The following is a 20,718-nucleotide window of genomic DNA, read 5'->3' as shown; positions in this document are numbered from 1 at the left end:
TTTTTTTCCTATGTCCACAACTTTTTTGTCATAACTTTGACGTAGCAAAATATGAATGGCTAATCATCACTTACATATAAACCCATCATTTTTTTTTTTTTACTAATCACACTTTATCACATTACAGTTGTGGTAAGAAATTGTGAAAAATTTTGTGATCCTCGACTTTTTCTTTTTTCCTGCAGGATTTGAGTATTCACTATTAAGGTGACTAGAGATACTAGAAACATCTAATTTTATCATGCATTTGGGTGAGAAATTTATTGGCAGAGTTTAGGTATATCATAGATTTTTAAATTCTTTCATGAAAAGTAACTTTTTTGGATTTATTATGACAAGAAATTTTAAATTTCATGTGCAAATTCCGCCTCTGTCAACGTTATTTTCAAAATCCTCTTAAAGGCCTAATAAATTTGAAAGAATGCCCCTCAACCACCTTTGGCACTCTCTCCCTGGCCTTTGCCCATCTCCCTCTACATCGTCACTTTCCTCCCACACTGAAATGTTAAGTCTACAATGACAAGATCAAGCGCCTACCCAAGTTGTTGTATCACTCCAAAGAATGACAACCCAAGAAATTAGGGAGTCACATTCTGGCTAAATAAACAAAGAGGGACATGGGAAATCTAGTACCGTCTCCACTTCGTCAACATTAAGCACTAATCTGGGCTCTGGGCTCATCAAGATGGAAAATATGGCCCAATTTCTATGCCTTAACAAAAACAAAAAAATTTTGAAATTTATTCTTAAATTTTTATTTTAGGGTAAAAAACTCTTTTTTGGTTCCTAAACTTAAATAGTTCTTTTTTATCCTTAAACTATATGAAGAGTTTTTTTTTTTTTTAAATAGTTTGGACTTTAGTGTTTCAAATGTATAAAAAAAAAAAGGATAGATTTAATAATTTAGAAAAAAAAAATAAACTTTTTAAAATTTAGAAATAAAAATATCCAAACAATGATATTAAGTATTAACCATGCCATCCTTTTATGGTGTCATGGCTAGTTACTATTGGAAGCCCAACAAAGCCCACAGGCCTAACTGTATTTGTGAAAAACATCTTCTCTTGTCCTCTGTTGTCTGCATTGGTAGCAAACACAAACTCCTCTTCTGACTTCTCTTCTCTTGTCCTCTGTAAAAAAGTCTGTACCTTTGCGCTACCAAACTCAAACAAACAATCATCTCTCTCTCTCCTTTCATTGTCCATTATTTTTGGGAGAGAGAGAAAGCAAGCAGAGAGACAAAGAGTTTGTATTATAACTTTTAAGGACTTTTGGAAAGCAAAGGAATTAAGTGAGACTTTGAGAGATGTGGGTGTTTGGTTATGGTTCTCTTATATGGAAAGCTGGCTTTAACTACGACCAGCGCCTCGTTGGTTTCATCAAAGACTATCGCCGTGTCTTTTATCAAGGTCCCTTCTTTCACTTTCTCTCTCCCATGTATATGTAAATTCTTCCATTTTGTTAATATTTGGTTTTGTGGGTTATTATTATTTAGGTAGTACTGACCACAGAGGGACACTCGATTATCCAGGAAGAACTGTGACATTGGAGCCTGCTGAAGGGGAAGTTTGTGTAAGTCCACATTTTTCAATTATCATTTCCAACTGGGTCTATTACTTGAACAATTTTAGTCATTTTTCAATTATGCAGCTATTATTTATTCAACCTTAAAGTGAAAGCTATATATTTATGGGGTATCCAGTATCCTGCAATTGCATTGTAGAATATGTATGTATGAGTAATGGAAAAAAGAACCCATTATTTATTGTCTTTAATTGATGGTTTGTAATTCATATTTCAATGATTTATTTGGGCAATGCAGACATTTAGCCGAACAAATGAATGATATAAGATGGTGGAAATTAGAGTTGTATCATGGTTAAGTTCTTTGCCCCAAATTTTGTGAATAACCTTAGACGTATCATGTAATAGGATTTAGATGTAAGTTGTTTTAAGAAGGGAGGTTGTGTCTCCTGTCCTGGATTGTCTAGGTAAACTGTTGCATGAGTGGGGATTTTGGGAGCTGCGACATGGACGAAGCAAAACTTGTTAAATTGCTGTAGGTGCTTTGGGTGTAGGGACGTGAGAGTTAGTAACATCACGTTTGGTCTAGCTCAAGTGACTCCTCCTCCCCTTGAAAGAGCAACGTGGAAGGTGAGGTTGTGGATTCAAGACCACCCACTAGGTGTGTGCGTAACTCTAAAATAAAATAAAAAAATGGTTTTGGTCGTCTTCTTTTTATTTATTTTTTGTTTACAGTCAGTTGTTTATCAAAGAAAGATTTTTTACATCTTAATAAGTGTATATATTTCCAGTTAATTTGTATGCAAACCTTTTTTCATGTTAACAAAGAATAGGTTATCTCAGTTGAATGAGGGAAAACAATTTAACAACATTCACAAAGATCATAATTCTACATTTTTGCTTCTGAAAGGGAGGCACCCAACTAGGAATAAGCTGTCTGTTGTCAGATAAACAAAACAACTTCCAGCTGTTCATCAATGGTAAAGAGAATATAGAAGTTGCCCTATTGTTCAACTTAGTGAGTTACTTATATCCTAGTGAAAATAAAAATATTATTTTGGCAGATGGAGGAGACAAAAAATAGGGAACTACTTAATATTTTTATTATTTGGAATTTCTTTGATAAAGGAGCAACCAATGTCCACTTAAAATTTATTCTTATATGCAATATTATAGTATTTTTCTTGATTTCAATAAAATGTAAGTTCTTTATAATGAATTTCAAGTTATCAAACAAGACAAATATGTGAAGTAGATAAATTCATGATTTTGCGAGGTCATAGTGGGGAGCTGCCTACAAGGTCTCTAAGAAGGAAGATCAAGAAGTTGCACTAACAGTATGTTTCTTGAAGTAAACTATTCAAACTTTCATATTGTTTGTGCTACTAATAAATCTTTAAAAAATTTCTTCATTTTATTTGTTTGTTCTATTAGTGACCATCACCTGGCTTTCTCTTTCAAATGCTTAATTAAATATAATACACAGTTGCTGCTTCATATCCAAATTACTCTTCTGATTCTTAATGTTATTTTTTAGAATTTCTTATTTTCATTGTAATTGTGCAATTCAGTTAATTGGTTAAAAATATTTTTGGGAGATTTACTAAAGGCTTACTCTTCCTTCTTCATTACTATTATTGATTTGGTAGATTGCTTGCTTCATATGGGAAATCCAACCCCCCCCCCCCTCTTGCTCTCCTCTTCGTCTTTCTCAGCTACAACCATGTGGCATTCCTCATTGTGATAGCACCCAGGTCCTTACTCTCAGGAGCCATGGAGAATATCCATGTTCCACTCCATGCACTGCATACTATGTTGAAGGAAAGTTTAGAAGAAAAGAAGGTCAATATGAATATACGATTAACTGAAGTTAGACTGGTAATAAGAGTTTTTGAGCTGTAACTATGACTAAGCTTGTATATATTTCTCCATGCCTGTTTATATGAGCAAAAAAAAAAAAAAAGATCTGTAAGCTATTGGCATGGAGTTGGAAGCAATCAAGGACGGACCCACGTTAGGGCAGAGGGGGCCATTGCCCCTCCCCCCCACCCCCAAATTTAAAAAAAAAAAAAAAAAAAAACTAGTATAAAAAAAATTAAGATTTGCTCTTTTATATATATATATATATATATTTGTCTCTCCTCATCTAAAATATTTAGATATTGACCTACAAGAAAATAAATAAATAAATAAAATTCATGCCCCTTTAACTACAAAAACAAAATAAAAAAATAAATATGGACTAAACAAAAATCGCGGACAAAATAAGAAACACTGATTTTGTATGTTATACCTTATTGATGTGTTTTATAATATGAAATGTCTAAGAAATACTTATTTTGTATGTAGTATTTTGTTGAATATGAAATAGATATTAGTTTTTATTTTCATAAGTTTTTTTTGGTTTTAAGCTTTGGACCCACCCAGGTATGAATCTTAGGCTCCGCTTGGGAGGAGGGAATGAATGGAATAAAAAGGAATAAAAAGAATAATTTAAAAATATTCTTCCCTTCTCTTGTTTGGGAGTTTTAATGGAGGGAATGGAAAGTTCATTCCTTTATTTGAGAGTTTAAGTGGGAGGGAATGGAATGGGTAGGAAGGAACACTCATTCCTTTCTACTCCCTTAAAACCTCAAATTTTCATTCCCCTCGAAATTGGGAGGAATGGGAGGGAATGGAATTAGATTTAATGATTTTTTTACTAAAACTCCCAAAATACCCCTATATATTCAACCCTTTATTTTAAAACAGGGGTTTAATAATAATATTGTCATAAAATGATTCCATTCCATTCCCTCCATGTTGCTCCCAAACAGAATTACTTACATTCCATTTATTTTCATTCATTTCAATTCCTTTATTTTAAAACATCCAAACAAGGTTACTTAATTCCATTCCATTTCATTCTTTTCCATTCATTTCCCTTACTTAAATACATTCTATTCCATTCCATTCCTTTCTATTCTCTTATGATTATCTCATTCTATTCCATTCCATTCCCTTATGAACTTCCAAGCGGAGCCTTAGCTCCGTCCCTGGAAGCAATGAAATGAGAGTTTTGAGTTTCTTTAGTTGACTGAGATCCTGCTTATTACTTTGAGCACTTGATCTGGAAATCAGGTCATTTTCACACACATACAGTTATTCGTTTCCGCTCCTAATTAAAGGGTTGGGCATAGTATGCTATTATGATAGTAGCCCCATATGGAACATTCTTCTCCATTTACCTTTTTCCTCTAGGACATGGGCCCCAAGGGGCTGTTGTGGAAATCTGTAGCTGACTCCTTAAGTTTGCCATCTATCTCCACCCCTCCCCTCTTGTAGAGTGAACTCATCTCTCTCTAACACATTAATATTATGAGGTAATGCCCTTGCAAAGTCAAGGATTGCATGCAATCCAACCTACCATTCATTTCTGCTTGCACTCAATCATATCCATCACAGGATAGTTGTACAAGTCCATTTAGGTCAGCTCCTATATTTATATACAGTTGGAGATACTGAGCAATTTGACCATTCCCATAAAAGCTATTATTTAATACTGTTATTGCCATTTCAAGCATTATCTGCTGAATGATATAGACACATCATCTTCGATGCAAAAATGCATACATAAGTTATAAATTACGAACGTTCTCATACTATCTCAATATTTACAACTCTATACATCTAATAGGCACCACCCCTTTTATTTTCATATAACTATTTCCTGGTTTATACTCATCAACCCCCTTGGTATTTTACCTCTTTAGACCACCTATGTAACATGTTGTATTAGCTCTCCTCACTGTAATTAGTAATTACAAGCCCCTCACTATACCAGTCCATGTTTTACGCATTTAGGGTAAGGCTTCTTGCAAAAATCCTACTTATTTCTTACAGCATGCTGGTATTGTGCTGCACCATATTTGATTGCTGTCAATAAGACATTTGAATGAATCACAATTTTTTGTGATTGAGACACACATGCTCTGTGAAAAAATTATATTTATTTTGTAGCTCACAAAACACTTCATCACCCAAGAGAATTGAAGATGTTTCAACTACTTATCAATAGGACCTTCTGATTTGTCATGTTACCAATCAATTTGTAGGCTTGGGAAGATATGCTTTCAAGTTAACTCGGTTTTCAGTCCAAATTTTGTCTGCAGCCCACAATTAATACTTTTTAATGGAATTCTTTTGATGTTATGACACAGTATCTTGAAGTGAGGGAGAAACAGTACGACCAGAAGGCTTATCTTGATTTCTTCACTGTAAGTTCTAAATTCTAGTATTTGGTGTCAGAATTGTAATGAACTTATTAATTATATTAATTAATCTATTGAAACGTTCTAGGAACCTACTGCTACGAGTCCAGCTGTTTCTGGAATAATGGTGTAAGTGTTGAAAACCACCAAGAACTTCATACATCTTTATACTTGTTGGATTGCAACAAGCCAATCAGTTCAAAATTGAAATTTCCATTTTCTAGGTACATTGCATCTCCAGACAAGAAGCTTAACAGGAATTACTTGGGACCTGCTTCTCTTGAAGATATTGCCAAGTATGCATGTTTTATCTGTACAATTTAGTTCTGCATTTTCTGTAAAAGAAAACTTTGCACCAACATCTTGAATCCAAGTACTGTGGCCTATCTAAATTTTATGTATGAAGCACCCTATTTTCTTTGTCTAACTGACAATTTAGAAAATTTAGCAGTGATTTATTTTTCATTCTTTAATTTCATTATTTCATACTGCATTGTTAGAAGTCCGGATGATTCATGTATTGTTGAAGATGACTTTTTTGCCTGAGTGATATTGATTGCCGTAATCATATTTGTGATGCTTTCTCATTAACCATAATAGAGGACTTTTTGGCCATATTGATATTGATTGCCCTACTCATGTTTGTGATGCTTTGTCATTGACCGTACGTCCATTGTCCCCCTTCCTATTTTTCTGAGGTCCCTACACTAAGGAAGCGTTTGGTTCGTTGTGATGTGCCATTGATATGATGCGCATTACAATGACGTGACATTAAGGTTTTTTGTTTATTTTATTTTATTTTTTCTAACATTACTGTAATTTAAAATTATAAAATATATCGCATCATCTTAATCTCATCATCTTCCTAAACAATGTAATGTTATATTCTTATATTGAGATTACATTAATATAAGATTACAATAACGTAATATTACGGCGTAATGTAACATCAAAGCGAACCAAACACCCCCTAAAGATGTTCTGCATGCCCAGTTATTCTACTAGTCCAATGATTCCTGATTCTCATTTTGCAGACAAATCGTTCATGCTGAAGGCCCGTCGGGACCCAACAGAGACTACCTTTTTCAACTTGAAAAGGCTCTTCTGCAAATTGGTAAGGTTCTTTTAATACTCTTTAAAAATTTTGATTGTATTAGTTTTTCTCTCTTGAACTAGGAATAGTTTCTCTTTCTCAAAATTTTTGCCACAGGATGTAAAGACAAACATGTAATGGATCTTGCAAATGAAGTGAGGGGTATCCTTTCCCAGGGGGAACAGACTGCTTCATGATGTCATGATAATTGGTAAAAAGGTTTTATGAATTGGAGCAATCTTCAGGATTATCTGCTGAAGATACTAAACATTTTTTTTTTTTTTTGATAACTTGAGAATAACTTCTTACATTTAGTTTAAAGGCAACTGCATTGTGAAACCATCATTCTCATTGTAAAACCTTGTTAATATTGGGTTTCTATGCCAATTTCAAGAGTTATGCCAAGTGTTAACCTCTTGAGACTCTACTGTAGCATGAGCATGAACTTCCACCAAAACCAAGGTCCCTTATGTAATGGTCATGCATTCCCTGGCGCTTCTACATTCCTTTGTAGCCAATTGTTATAAGATTCAATCTTATACTTAACTGTAATGTTTCACAGAATATGTTTGTATTGAAGTCCAATCTTTGCTGAATTTGCATTGCTAAATTCAGTATTGTTGATGATTTCACATGCAATATGCATCTTACTCAGCCTCTTCTCTAAAATTCAAGCATGCCTAGACCACCATAGTTTTGGATTTACTTTATCCAACCATATGTTATTTGCAGGAAATTGGAGCCAATGGTTCAAAAAGTTTGGGATCCAGTTAAGTTCATATCTTTAAACCAAATCATATATTTAAATGAAGCAGCAAGCTTTTTCAATTTGACCAGAAAATCTCCGATTGTAACACTACAAAATCTCTAAAGCAAAAGTAAATCATGCTGTTTTTTTATTTATAAATTGGCATTAATAAAGTTTTTTTATTATTATTAATTCCTCAATACCAAAAGTAAATCATGCTGTTCTGAAAGCTGATACAGCTTGTCCCTTGGTATCACCGATTAGTAGTTCAGTGCACAACATGCCCAAATAACAAGATCACTGTTAAACAAATATACTACTTGGAGGTCAGACCTCTTCTGCACAAGTAACCAGATGTTGTCGATCTAGGGTAATTCTCCTTAAAATAATTAGGTTAATATACTTCTGATTCCAGAAATAAGAAATTATTTCTATTTTAGACCTTCTAATTTAACAAGTTCGGTTTTAGTCCTTGAAATATTTAAAAAGTATAAACAACTTACTTATTCAGTTATTGCAACATGCCGTTGTCGGGAACCAACCAACCAAAATTACCTATCACTGACCATAGGCCAAGCCAAAACCCAAATCACACATTGCCAGATATGCATAACCAAGGTATGCATAGCCATGCATAACCAAGGTATGCATAGCCAAGAGACGATCAATAGCCAGCCACACCCAAATCATCCATCACTATCAACCATCAAAGAGCCAACCCAAATCACTAGTCAACAAGACCACAACACAGCCAAGCCATAATACACCCAAATCACTAGTCAACCATCAACTACTTGACCGGCAGCCAAGACCTACTTAAATTTTACGCATAAAGCAACTTCAATAGAAACTTCATAATACAAATCAAACAGAAAAACAGACTTCAAATCCAACAATTCAAAAGTTTCTAGATAGTCACTTAAAACATGAATATACATCACACAAATCTAACAAGTTCATGGAAAAAAAGAAAAAAGAAGAAGAAGAAGAAGATTGGCAGAGCTCAACTAAGGGAGTAGAGATAAAATGATTGAGAAAGGGGATTGGTTGAGAGGAAAATCAAAAGAAAACCACAAATCTATGCGCACATTTTTTTTTTTCACATGCTTAGCACCTTAAAAGAAAAGGAGCACATTAGATAAAATATGCCACCTCAACGTGTCGATCTTCACATAAGCAGAAAATTAGACACAAGTAAAAATACAAAAACAAAACTACAGTTTCCTCTATAAATATTTGAAGAATTAAAACTAAATATTTTAAATTTGAGGGACCAAAACCAAACTTGCCTCAACCAGAAATATAAGTCACTCACCAAATTATTATAGGTGGAACTCACACAAGAGGCCGTCAATGTTGAACTACTTTTCTCTAGCCAGATCCAACTCATTCAGGAACCTTTTTAGTCTTGACCTAAAGGATAGGTTCTTCCTCCTCCAAATGCCTCATATAAAATCCAGTCCTTAAACCGGTTTTGCAGAATTAAATTAACATAGAACCAACAGCACAAATCTCACGTCGGGTTGTCCAAATCCTACAATTGACTCAAAATGGCATAGTGTTCACCCACTCGGTATCAACAAATGATATGGAGTGAGCTTTTCTGGGCAGTAAGGAAAAAAAAAAGGCTCACCACATGCTTTTGCCACATATTATTCTAAATATAACATACATCAACATACAAAACTTAGGATAGATAACTACTAAGATAACTACACTACTTTCTCAGGCCAAGGATACCCCCTTATGAGTCACTGACACAGCTGTAATAGAATCCCAATTGGCAAAGCTGAATGCAAATTCTCCATTAAAGACTAACATTGCCACACCCAAATGAAATTATAGGGAAAAAAAAAAAAGAGTAAATTACACTGTTGATAATCTAATTGTTCAGCCTTCTGCTGTCAGGAATCTTGCAATTTCACTTATTAAAAACTTAATCACTGTCATCATCATCTGCACATAACGGTATAGATTAGGTTAGAGAATTGGAATAGCAGCTTAAAACAGTGCAACTTAACAACTACAGAAACTATTAAACATGTGACATAGCATTGAGTACTTCCACACGTGCTTAGATACTGTAGTAAACAAAGTTTTTCAAATGCAGCAATATGATGTCATCTCATATTCAGAACCAAAAATAAATAAATCTCATACTGCATTCAGTAGCTTTTCTCAGGGTAAGAACAAGAAGAGAACAAAGAAAGCATCCTGTATTTCACTGATTACCAAATCCACACCATACATATCATCTCCTTTTTTCTTCATCTTTTTTTTTCTTGCTTAATTTTCCTCTACAGCACCTCAACCCATTAGCTGACTTCAGGCACAGATTTTTAATCATTTATCAATGGAAGCGTACTAGGGTGGCACCCCTTTATTGTGCATTTTAATGAATTACTAAATAAAATAAAATAAAATAAAAACCAATGGTAAAGGTCATGTAAAAATTTGCCAACACAACTTTTCTTTGAGAACCAAAAAAAAAAAAAAAAAAATAAGAAGAAGAAGAAGAAGATTGGCAGAGCTCAACTAAGGGAGTAGAGATAAAATGATTGAGAAAGGGGATTGGTTGAGAGGAAAATCAAAAGAAAACCACAAATCTATGCGCACATTTTTTTTTTCACATGCTTAGCACCTTAAAAGAAAAGGAGCACATTAGATAAAATATGCCACCTCAACGTGTCGATCTTCACATAAGCAGAAAATTAGACACAAGTAAAAATACAAAAACAAAACTACAGTTTCCTCTATAAATATTTGAAGAATTAAAACTAAATATTTTAAATTTGAGGGACCAAAACCAAACTTGCCCCAACCAGAAATATAAGTCACTCACCAAATTATTATAGGTGGAACTCACACAAGAGGCCGTCAATGTTGAACTACTTTTCTCTAGCCACATCCAACTCATTCAGGAACCTTTTTAGTCTTGACCTAAAGGATAGGTTCTTCCTCCAAATGCCTCATATAAAATCCAGTCCTTAAACCGGTTTTGCAGAATTAAATTAACATAGAACCAACAGCACAAATCTCACGTCGGGTTGTCCAAATCCTACAATTGACTCAAAATGGCATAGTGTTCACCCACTCCGTATCAACAAATGATATGGAGTGAGCTTTTCTGGGCAGTAACGAAAAAAAAAAGGCTCACCACTTGCTTTTGCCACATATTATTCTAAATATAACATACATCAACATACAAAACTTAGGATAGATAACTACTAAGATAACTACACTACTTTCTCAGGCCAAGGATACCCCCTTATGAGTCACTGACACAGCTGTAATAGAATCCTAATTGGCAAAGCTGAATGCAAATTCTCCATTAAAGACTAACATTGCCACACCCAAATGAAATTATAGGGAAAAAAAAAAAAAAAAAGAGTAAATTACACTGTTGATAATCTAATTGTTCAGCCTTCTGCTGTCAGGAATCTTGCAATTTCACTTATTAAAAACTTAATCACTGTCATCATCATCTGCACATAAGGGTATAGATTAGGTTAGTGACTTGGAATAGCAGCTTAAAACAGTGCAACTTAACAACTACAGAAACTATTAAACATGTGACATAGCATTGAGTACTTCCACACGTGCTTAGATACTGTAGTAAACGAAGTTTTTCAAATGCAGCAATATGATGTCATCTCATATTCAGAACCAAAAATAAATAAATCTCATACTGCATTCAGTAGCTTTTCTCAGGTTAAGAACAAGAAGAGAACAAAGCAAGCATCCTGTATTTCACTGATTACCAAATCCACACCATACATATCAAATCTCCTTTTTTCTTCATCTTTTTTTTTTCTTGCTTAATTTTCCACTACAGCACCTCAACCCATTAGCTGACTTCAGGCACAGATTTTTAATCATTTATCAATGGAAGTGTACTAGGGTGGCACCCCTTTATTGTGCATTTTAATGAATTACTAAATAAAATAAAATAAAAACCAATGGTAAAGGTCATGTAAAAATTTGCCAACACAACTTTTCTTTGAGAACCAAAAAAAAAAAAAAAACAAATTCAGTATAGTAATATATAATACTTATAAAAAAACATATAAGTTATATAATCAAATGGGTTTGTCACAAATACAATTAGTTCTTATCACAAATCGGATGCTGCAAGTTATACCGCTTTATATGCAACCATAAACAACAAAATGACTAGAATTTTAGCAGAAGCAATGTAAATCACAGAACCCACATTACCATAACCCTTTGGGCCATTTATATTGCGTAGCATCTGATGTAACCAAACATCAAGAAAAAGGGAGCTGAATAACTTACCTTCACTAAACTCTTCACTCTCACTGTCATCATCATCATCATCTTCTTCTTCTTCTTCTTCTTCTTCCTCCTCTTCTTCTTCCTGCTCTTCTTCTTCCTTGTCGTCTTCTACCTTCTCTTTGTCAGCATCTTCTACTACCTTCTCTTTGTCAGCATCTTCTACTTTCTTTTCTTTGTCAGCATCTTCTACTACCTTCTCTTTGTCAGCATCTTCTACATTCTCTTTGTCAGTATCTTCTACCTTCAATTCGTCAGAATCTTCTACCTTCTCTTCGTCAGCATCTTTCACGTCAGAATCTTCTACCTTCTCTTCGTCAGCATCTTTCACGTCATCACCATCACTTTCAACTGGTATTTTGGGCTTTCGAGGAGCTATCTTTGGAGAAGCTATCTTTGGAGGAGCTATCCTTGGAGGAGGTATAAAACTAGTTGTGGATCTTCTACGTGAACTTTGTACAATATTACTCATGTCAATGCCCTCAAGTTCTTTTGCTCTTTCCTTGCTCTTTCTCACTTCTTTGATTTCTGAGCATAAGAAGCCATATCATCAATCCTTGTATCCAACCGGATGCAGTATGGCATATTTTGGTGCGTGATTCCTTACACTCCCATGCAACACTGGAAAAAGTTTAGCTCCAAACGTTGGAGCTATCTTCCTCCAACCATTATGTGGAGATTGAACAGACCATCCATGCATAGTTTGTCACGACTTTTTTAATGAGTCATGTGGCTTGTTTAAATAATACACATAGATAGTATTATAAATTACCACATAATGTGTTGGATGAGATAGCTCCAAACTTGTTTGAAGCTAAACTTTGTCCTACAACACCTTCAGACCTTACCTAAAAGGGTGGACTCATAACCAAATTCAAGGAAGAATTATCCCCACAATAGAATACTTTCCAATGGTATTTGAAGTAGAAATTATTTGGAATTACTTTTTCTGTAATAATCACAGCAAACCAAATTACTTTTCTAGCCATCATTTGGAATCTTAGATTTTAGTAAACTGTGACGGTGTTGCTTTTTTAAAATCAATATTCTTGGATTGTTTGTTAGTTTATTGTTCTGTTGTTGGATTGAATGATGTAAGTACAAGTATAAATTGATTGGGTGAGTTTTTAATAACTAATGTCCAGTTTGTGGTATTAAATCCCATGTTGAAATAATAGAGGTTCACCATATTTTCTTAATTTATAAAATTAGGTGCAGTGCGGTCTATTGGGTATTTTTCTGTACCAGTAGTAATTAAAAATCTATGATAAATGACATAGAGTGACTCTAGAAGCATCAGATGGCTTAAATGAAAGCTAGTTAATGTGGCTTTAGTTTAATCAAGTTCACAACAAAGGGATCACCACACATTGCATAATTTATTATTGTTTGGTACATTAAATCCATCAGGGATATAGTCTGGCACCTAGCAGAAATTTAAAAAAAATCTATAAAAACAAGATTCATAGCCAACCCCAAAATTTGGGATTAAGGCTAAATGGATTGGACTATAGCTCTACAATTGTTTGATTTTTTTTCCTTGTTAGAATTTCTCAAGAACTGTAATTTGAGAGGCTGATTATATTGGTTCTTTTGTATACACCCTTTATACTTGGAAGTTTTTGTTAATAAAGTTTCGTTACTTATCAAAAAAAAATTGGGATTTAGGCTTGTTATTGTTGTTGTTGTATGAAAACAAGCTGGTATTGAAAATTTAACGGAAACCAGTACGCATGCATTCTGAGTGTGCTTGTAAAATTTCAAGTAATTTAAGGACCTCTAAAGGGTTCAAAAAGTTTTTGTAGTGGTGCTGAACTACAGAGAATAATGTATTAATCACCTTGAACAGTCTGAACTTCGTCGATTTTTTTTTTTTTTTTTTTTTTTGAGACTAGGTTTAATGGATTTAGCCATCAATAGGGGTGGCTCCTGTTGATGGAAAGATAAAACAAAGTAGCTTTAGATGGTTTGGTCATGTGCAAAGGAGAGAGGTAACTAAACCAGTGAGGAGTGATTTGATTCAAGTCAAGGGAACTAAAGAGGAAGAAGACCTAAAATCAAATTGGTAGAAGTACTAAAAACTGACATGTTAAGTAAAGAGATGATAAAGGGTACGCTTTTGAAATCATAAAATAGCAATGTGACCAACTTCAATTTAGTTTGTTGAATATCCATAGATGACTTGGTTTATGGATAAGAAGAAATAGAATGGTAAATGTGGCCTACTTCAATTTAGTTTGTTGACTATCCATAGACAAATCTATAACCTACTAGAACATCTTCTTCCTTCTTTCACTAGTTTCTAAAACATCTTTCAGAAGTATACCACATCAACTCAATAAGCATATAAGTTACTCACAGTTGAAGATCAAGGGATCACCACCAAACATAAGCTAAATTACAATTCATACCTTTTTCTGAAGGATTTGCAGATAATCCTTCTCTAGATAGTATTTGCTCTAACTCCTTTATCAGTTGGGCCTCACGTTCATTCTCAGGCACCTGCTTTACTTTCTTGTAAATTGATGGTGGAACGCTGCAAAAGAGATGATGTTAAAACACCAACCTTGACAAAGATCCAGTCTCATAACAAGTGAGTCAAATAAGAAAAACCTCATTCCACAAGATTTGATAACTGATTTCAAATGCTCCACACGTTTCCCATATGCGGGAGTTGAAACTTCTTTCTTCTGCATTTCAAAAAAAAAAAAAAAAAGGTTACTCAACAATGGATGTATTATTTGATCATTAGGAGCAGAAAAATACAAAAGATAACCTTCACAGGTTTCTCAGCAGATGGTTCAGAGTGGCCATCTTCAGAGGCATCTCCACCATCTTCTGCATCACTATTTTCCTCTGATATTGTTTTCGCACCCTTCCTCTGCTTCTTGCTGGATATGTTGCTCTCCTTTGCAGGTCTTTTCCGTTTTTTGGCATCAGAGTTTTGCATCTTTCCTTTTGGAACATTTTTCTTTCTAGGTTTCACTTCTTCCTCTTCCTCTTCCTCTTCTTCCTCATCACCCTTGCTATCTGAGGAATCAGAATTCTCTTTGCTGCTGACCCTTTTGGATGCTTTACTATGGGAATTTTTCTTAACATTTTTCGTGACATTAATTGCCAGTTTTTTTCCAGAAACTTCATGAGATTCTAATGCCTGATAAAAAACAAAGACAGTTAGAACAAGGTTAGACTGTATGAGGTACTTCCAAGAAATTAACAATGCTATAACAAATTTTACTCACCTCATCTAATTGCTGACTTATAAACTCCTTATAGGTGTCAAGCGTATATTTCACAAGTTTAAGATCTTCCTCCAAAAGTCGACGAAGTCCAGCCATTGTAATTTTCCTGAAAATGAAAGTGAAGAGTGATGAGTACTTCTACTCACCTGAAACTTACCAAAATAAAAGGAAAAAAAATAATAAATAAATGAACACAAAGCCATATCATAAGGGGAAAAGAAAATCAATTTAGGATGTGACAAATATCAAAGTACATTAATGCGATAGACCAAAAATTTGCAGAATGAGGAAACATACTCAGAATTAGCTTTGACATAAGCAGCTCTTTTTCTAATAGCTTTCTTTATCATAATCTTGCTTAGAACTTCTTTATTTTTGCTGTCATTAGTTTTCTCACTTTCAGATTTGGCTGTTTTATGTTCTGTCAGAAGGCCCATAACTGGCGAGTCTCCCATTTTCTCCTCATCTTCAGAGTCCTTCACGTCTTTCTTTGAATTAAGTCCCACAGATGACTCTACCACTGCTCCTCTAGTAACACCTTTTTCCCCCATCTCGCCAGAAGTCTTTGAGTCATTATCATCATCAGCACCATCTAAGCACTAGCATTTAGAAAAGAAGACATTTATCCAATCATAGACAAGATAACTTGTTTAGACATTAACAACAATCAGAATTCATACAAATCTGTCTGAAAGCATCTAAAATTTGATGCATTGAAACTATCACATAGTGAAGGAAAATATGCAATTATCACACAAGATTATCCAAGAAGCAATCTAAAAGTAAAACCCAACAGGCCCACTGGTCCATCAGAATCTGACTATAGCTGACTAGTCTTTACTTATGTTGCATATTGCTTTTTTTGTTATGTTCCATTTTACAGAAAAAAGCTGATTTCTTAATTTTTACATGGTTGTGGGACCAGCAATTGACTTTCAAAGTTCTTGAAGGGGAAGGATTAGAGATGTATGCATAATCAAGGGCTAATTGTACTGCTGCTAAAGTTCAAGTATAAATAGACTTTTAAGAGTCTTGTATGATATCTTTTACAAAATTATCTCAGAAATCCATTAGGAATCCTAAGTGGTCTCTTGAACCCGCACACTCAAACATTAAACTCCCAAAACATTAAACTCCCAACTCCAATATTTTTGCTATGTTTGATAATTCTGTTGCCTTATTGTAAAATCTTCCCTCTTAATCCTATTACTGTTTCTATCAGCTGTAAAGATAGGGCCTTTCTGCTACATCAGTTTTTATCCTTTATACCAGTAGATCAAGCTGACACTGCAAAGCAGTAGGAAGTGCAGTATTCAATTTATATAAACACTGAGTTTGTTACTGAGAAACAAGATGAAGACCTCCTTGAGGGTGCTAAATCAAGCAACGCCTCAACCCTCAAGTTCAGAAGAAAAAAAAGAACTCAAAACCAAAGGCAATTATAATGGTAATCATAGAAAGTTCTTTGCAATGTATGCTTTTATAAGAAGATAAAATGCTGTAAGTGTTCACCATAAACCTTAAATTTAACCTTTCTTAGCCATACAAAAACATACCACAATAATAAATATTAATAAAGCTATTACAGAACCATACATGATGATGATAATAAGATTGGATTTTAGGGTAAATTTTTGTAGTCAAGATGCATTGAGTGAGTGTGCAACTTACAAATCAAATAATAACAATCCCCTATTTCTACTGATTGATTTACAGATATATTAACTCAATGGGAAGTCTCAACAACTTTATCTTACAAATATTTCTCAAATTACATAATAATTTTTATCAGTCATTAGAGGTTTCAATAAATGTCTCAAAACTTACAATCAAGCTTTAAGAGGATTATTCTGCACAGATACCTCAAAGATTGATCTCCTAGCTATCCATAAGTGATACAAATAAGAAGGCTTGAGTGAAGGTCAAGGGCTGAGAGAGTTTGCTTCTTCTTCCATTCTGGAATTTATGGATCCTAGAAATTATGAAAGTCGCATTCATTTTTCAATTGAATGTCAAAACATATAAGTTCTTTTCTTGTTTAGAAGGGTGTGAAATTAAATGTCTAAATGGGAATCATATCAGGCAAAGAGAAAAAGGGACATCTTAAAGAGTATGTTCTCTTCATTTTTTGCCTCCACTATTCTGTTCTGCAAAAACTTACATTCATTCTGTTCTGCAAAAGGTGGACATGTAAACAGAGTTCAGACTAATACAATTTTGGGAGTCTGCTTACCTTAAAAGTGAGAAAAACAATTTTTTTTTCACAAGTGAGAAAAACAGTTTTTAAATCAATGTTCTTGTGGTGAACCTCATAGCAACTAATCAGCTATGTTGATTTATAAAAATGGCATGAAATAAGATACTATGAAAAGTATTACCCTACATGAGAACATAATACAAATTCAAAGGAAAAACATGTTGATTAAGGAATGTTCTACGCCAACTATAACATAGATTATAAGCAGATGAAGAGTTCCAAAATTTAAAGAGATACCTTCACCAAACATTGCTTGATAAATCTCTTGTGCACATCCAAATCATATGTCTCCAAGCCCAAGTCCTTCTCCAACAATCTTCGTACCCCCTCAAATGTCAAAGAACTGCATTTAAGAGAATAATCCAACTTTGAATGACCCCTAGCAGGATCAAGGCCCACTATTCTTACTAATGTACTAATGAAACAAGTTAAAACAAATAAATTGGTTCCAATTGTGTGCAACAATTTTTTTTTTTTTTTTGATAGGTTGATAGTGGGGGAGGAGGGAGGTAGGGTTTGAACAACAAAAATGGGACACCACAAAAGATGCCATTAAAACTAGGCTATCACTTGAACCCCCAATTGTATGCAACAAATGAAAGAAGAATTAACAGGATGTGAAATATCAATCAGTAATTCTTGATTTACGACAAGGCATAATTTTTTTTTTCATATTTTATTAAATAAAGGAGAAAGGTCAAATACACAGAGTGGGTATCAAAGCAACTCCTAACAGATTACACTTCAAAATTTAGAAGATTTAAAATTTCAAAAAAAAAAACAAAAAAACAAAATGTGAAACTGACACTGCCTAAAGTAGTCATGCAATTACAATTGTCTCAGGAAAAAAATAAAGACTTAATAACATGCAGAGCAAGTACAACACCATCAAACAGCCTACTAGTTTTCTCTCTAGAATGTCCACTCCACACACAAGAGAACAACATTCCAAATTTTTATAGTCCGCAACCACACTGCAACCACACTTCCAGTGCCAACATGCAAGCAACTAGATCACTTAAAATTATTAGGGATTCCCATAATTCAGCTGACGCAGTACTCCACACCAATAAAAGCAAGCCACCTAATACAAAATTTTACTTTTTCACATGACTTTTTGAGCTTATCTCATGTTTTTGTATTAGGTGGTTTGTTTTTATTAGTGCGGAGTACATGTCAGCTATACTCTAGGAATACCTATAACTCCTAAATCACATTATTCTGCACCACCCAAGATATACCAACAGGGTAAACACAAACGGCCAAATCTCTCTTGCCACCAAATAAATTCACTGTTACTGTTACTGTTTATGTTCCTCTTCCTGCAGTTCCAGAACAGCGACAAAATTCTCTCTTTAATTCTTCACAATCCCAAAGCAAACTCTTTTCATTATACACTTGAAACCCTGAAACCCCCAAGTCTTCAGCCACCAAATAGCCTATCAAACCAGCCTTAAAATACCAAACACTGTTGCTGTCAATAAATTCCTACAACCTATCATTATCTATTTCACCTATTTTTTTTTATATAATTCGATAGTTACAATAGGGGAGGGGAGATTTGAACCCCTAAATGTCTTCATTGAAAACACTAGGAGGTACCAGTTGAGCTACAAAGCTCTGGGCCATCACTAGGTTATGCAAACCCCATCTCCCTAAATCGCCCCTTTTCACCTTTCAAACCCTATCTCCCTAAGCCTAATTCAATCTACAAATCCAGAATCATTTCCCTCACCATAACAAACTGCAAGACCATAACATTCCCATCCTAAAACCTACAGCAAACACAAATCAATAGATTTCCCTAAACTAGCACAAGAAATAGCGGTGCTACTGACTAAGTTGTCGCCTCCAAATAACACACCAATGGAGATATACACTCCGATACAAAATTCAACTATTGTGATTTCTTGGTCAATCTCATGTGCACTTGGGTTGTGTCCCTTTTAAGGGCTTTATTAAGAAAATCCTACTCCCCAAAAAATAAAAGGAAAAGAAATTGAACTATTACACAATTTTTTTTTTTAAAAGATAGTTTCAACCTACAACGTCCATTTTTTTTTTTTTTTTTTTAAAAAGATAATTTCAACCTACAACATCCACTCCTTGATAAATGCTATTTATCATCGGACTCCAAATCTCATATTCAACCACAGGAGATTTCAGCAACCAGAACCCACACAACTATTACAAAATCTTGGGTAGCAACGAAAAAATGCTTATATTTTTCATATCAACATACATATGAGTTAATTGTGCAGCACCCAGAATAAGCCTCCATGACCACCTGAACTACAAAGCCTATAACACACAAAACCTGAAATTAAATCAATGCATAAACTACCACAACTATTATTAAGCTTGTACAAATAATTAAAACGAAAAACACTGTTTCTCGGTCACTAAAGAGAAGAAACTACACCGTTTTGCGCTTAAATTTCCGCGCTAACAAGAAATTAGGGCACAAAGAGAGAGAGAGAGAGAGAGAGAGAGAGAGAAGTAAGACAAACTCGGATTGTTGTTTGAAGTGAGGGACGCGTGATTGCATAGCGGTTGTAATCTGAGACTCGATATCAAGCGGCAGTCTGTTATGAGCGTCGCTATCTTCCGCCATTTCCGTCTCTTCACTGAGTTGACGAACCATGCAGCTTTCTCTCTCCTCCTTTTTTTTTTTAATTTTTAATTTTCTCTTAAACCCTTCCCTTGGGAGTTTTGAGTTTGGGAGAGAAAGATAGAGAGAAGGGATGTGTATTGTTTATTACGCTCGCTCAATGCTCATACAGCAAATTACCTGTGCTTTTCATCTTTCTGGGCCTGGCCCGCTTCATCTCTCTTTTTTAACAACTAAACTGGGCCGTGTTTTCCCTTTTTTTTTTTTTTTTTTTGGCCTGGCCCGCTTCATCTCTCTTTTTTAACAACTAAACTGGGCCGTGTTTTCCCTTTTTTTTTTTTTTTTTTTAATAAATGCAGCGTCTACAACATTTTTATAAGCTCTTATGCAACAAATTATAAGTGGTAAATTATTATTAATTCTAATTTCAACCTATTACTTAAATTATTTATTTGCTCTTCACACTTATAATTTTTTGCGAAAATATTGTGGTCATAATATTTCTTTTTTTCTAAGCTAAAATGGAAATTGTACTCTTTAAATTTGATTAAAATTTGTTTTAGTCTTCTAACCCTACTTTTCCCCTCTAAAGTTTCAAATTTATTCAATTTAAATATCTTTTAAATTGTCATTAAGTATGCAAATAACTAAAAACTAGAAGAGATATCTAATCCAATACTCCTATATATTGGCTTTTTAT

At 34.2% G+C, this 20,718-nt stretch overlaps 2 protein-coding genes across 5 annotated transcripts; one reads left to right on the top strand and one right to left on the bottom strand.

Moving 5' to 3' along the window:
* The first annotated feature begins 1,064 nt into the window (after positions 1–1,064).
* On the top strand, positions 1,065–7,463 carry LOC112015572 (gamma-glutamylcyclotransferase 2-3). Of its 2 annotated transcripts, XM_024047980.2 has the most exons (8): positions 1,065–1,409; positions 1,496–1,572; positions 2,808–2,861; positions 5,724–5,780; positions 5,863–5,903; positions 5,999–6,070; positions 6,809–6,888; positions 6,985–7,463. In XM_024047980.2, the coding sequence occupies exons 1-8, from the start codon at positions 1,307–1,309 to the stop codon at positions 7,062–7,064; spliced, it is 564 nt and encodes a 187-aa protein (XP_023903748.2). In that variant the 5' UTR covers positions 1,065–1,306; the 3' UTR covers positions 7,065–7,463. The 2 variants fall into 2 exon arrangements, with proteins under 2 accessions (XP_023903748.2, XP_023903750.2); XM_024047982.2 differs by lacking the exon at positions 2,808–2,861.
* A 3,292-nt stretch (positions 7,464–10,755) lies between these two features.
* Positions 10,756–20,160, bottom strand: LOC112015575 (uncharacterized). Of its 3 annotated transcripts, XM_065766993.1 has the most exons (10): positions 19,918–20,160; positions 17,645–17,750; positions 15,448–15,749; positions 15,151–15,256; positions 14,685–15,062; positions 14,522–14,598; positions 14,320–14,444; positions 12,216–12,436; positions 11,912–12,176; positions 10,756–11,100 (listed from the first exon to the last, which is right to left on the bottom strand). In XM_065766993.1, the coding sequence occupies exons 1-10, from the start codon at positions 20,049–20,051 to the stop codon at positions 11,081–11,083; spliced, it is 1,734 nt and encodes a 577-aa protein (XP_065623065.1). In that variant the 5' UTR covers positions 20,052–20,160; the 3' UTR covers positions 10,756–11,080. The 3 variants fall into 3 exon arrangements, with proteins under 3 accessions (XP_065623065.1, XP_023903756.2, XP_065623066.1); XM_024047988.2 differs by having other exon boundaries at positions 11,912–12,436; positions 19,918–20,159; XM_065766994.1 differs by lacking the exons at positions 17,645–17,750; positions 19,918–20,160 and adding an exon at positions 17,013–17,126 and having other exon boundaries at positions 11,912–12,436.
* Positions 20,161–20,718: the final 558 nt, after the last annotated feature.

The sequence above is a fragment of the Quercus suber genome, unplaced genomic scaffold, assembly GCF_002906115.3.
Source record: "Quercus suber isolate HL8 unplaced genomic scaffold, Cork oak 2.0 scaffold_764, whole genome shotgun sequence".
NCBI classification, from domain to species: Eukaryota; Viridiplantae; Streptophyta; class Magnoliopsida; order Fagales; family Fagaceae; genus Quercus; species Quercus suber.
The sequence above is the reverse complement of the archived record's forward strand: the minus strand, read 5'-3'. Positions and strand labels throughout refer to the sequence as shown.

Coding starts and splice junctions, on each gene's coding strand:
- LOC112015572 (XM_024047980.2), top strand. CDS start 1,307: ATGTGGGTGTTTGGTTATGGTTCTCTTATATGGAAAGCTGGCTTTAAC. Junction 1,410..1,495: donor TCGCCGTGTCTTTTATCAAG/GTCCCTTCTTTC, acceptor ATTATTATTTAG/GTAGTACTGACCACAGAGGG. Junction 1,573..2,807: donor CTGCTGAAGGGGAAGTTTGT/GTAAGTCCACAT, acceptor GCGAGGTCATAG/TGGGGAGCTGCCTACAAGGT.
- LOC112015575 (XM_024047988.2), bottom strand. CDS start 20,051: ATGGTTCGTCAACTCAGTGAAGAGACGGAAATGGCGGAAGATAGCGAC. Junction 15,063..15,150: donor TAAGTCAGCAATTAGATGAG/GTGAGTAAAATT, acceptor GTTTTTTATCAG/GCATTAGAATCTCATGAAGT. Junction 14,599..14,684: donor CTGCTGAGAAACCTGTGAAG/GTTATCTTTTGT, acceptor TTTGAAATGCAG/AAGAAAGAAGTTTCAACTCC.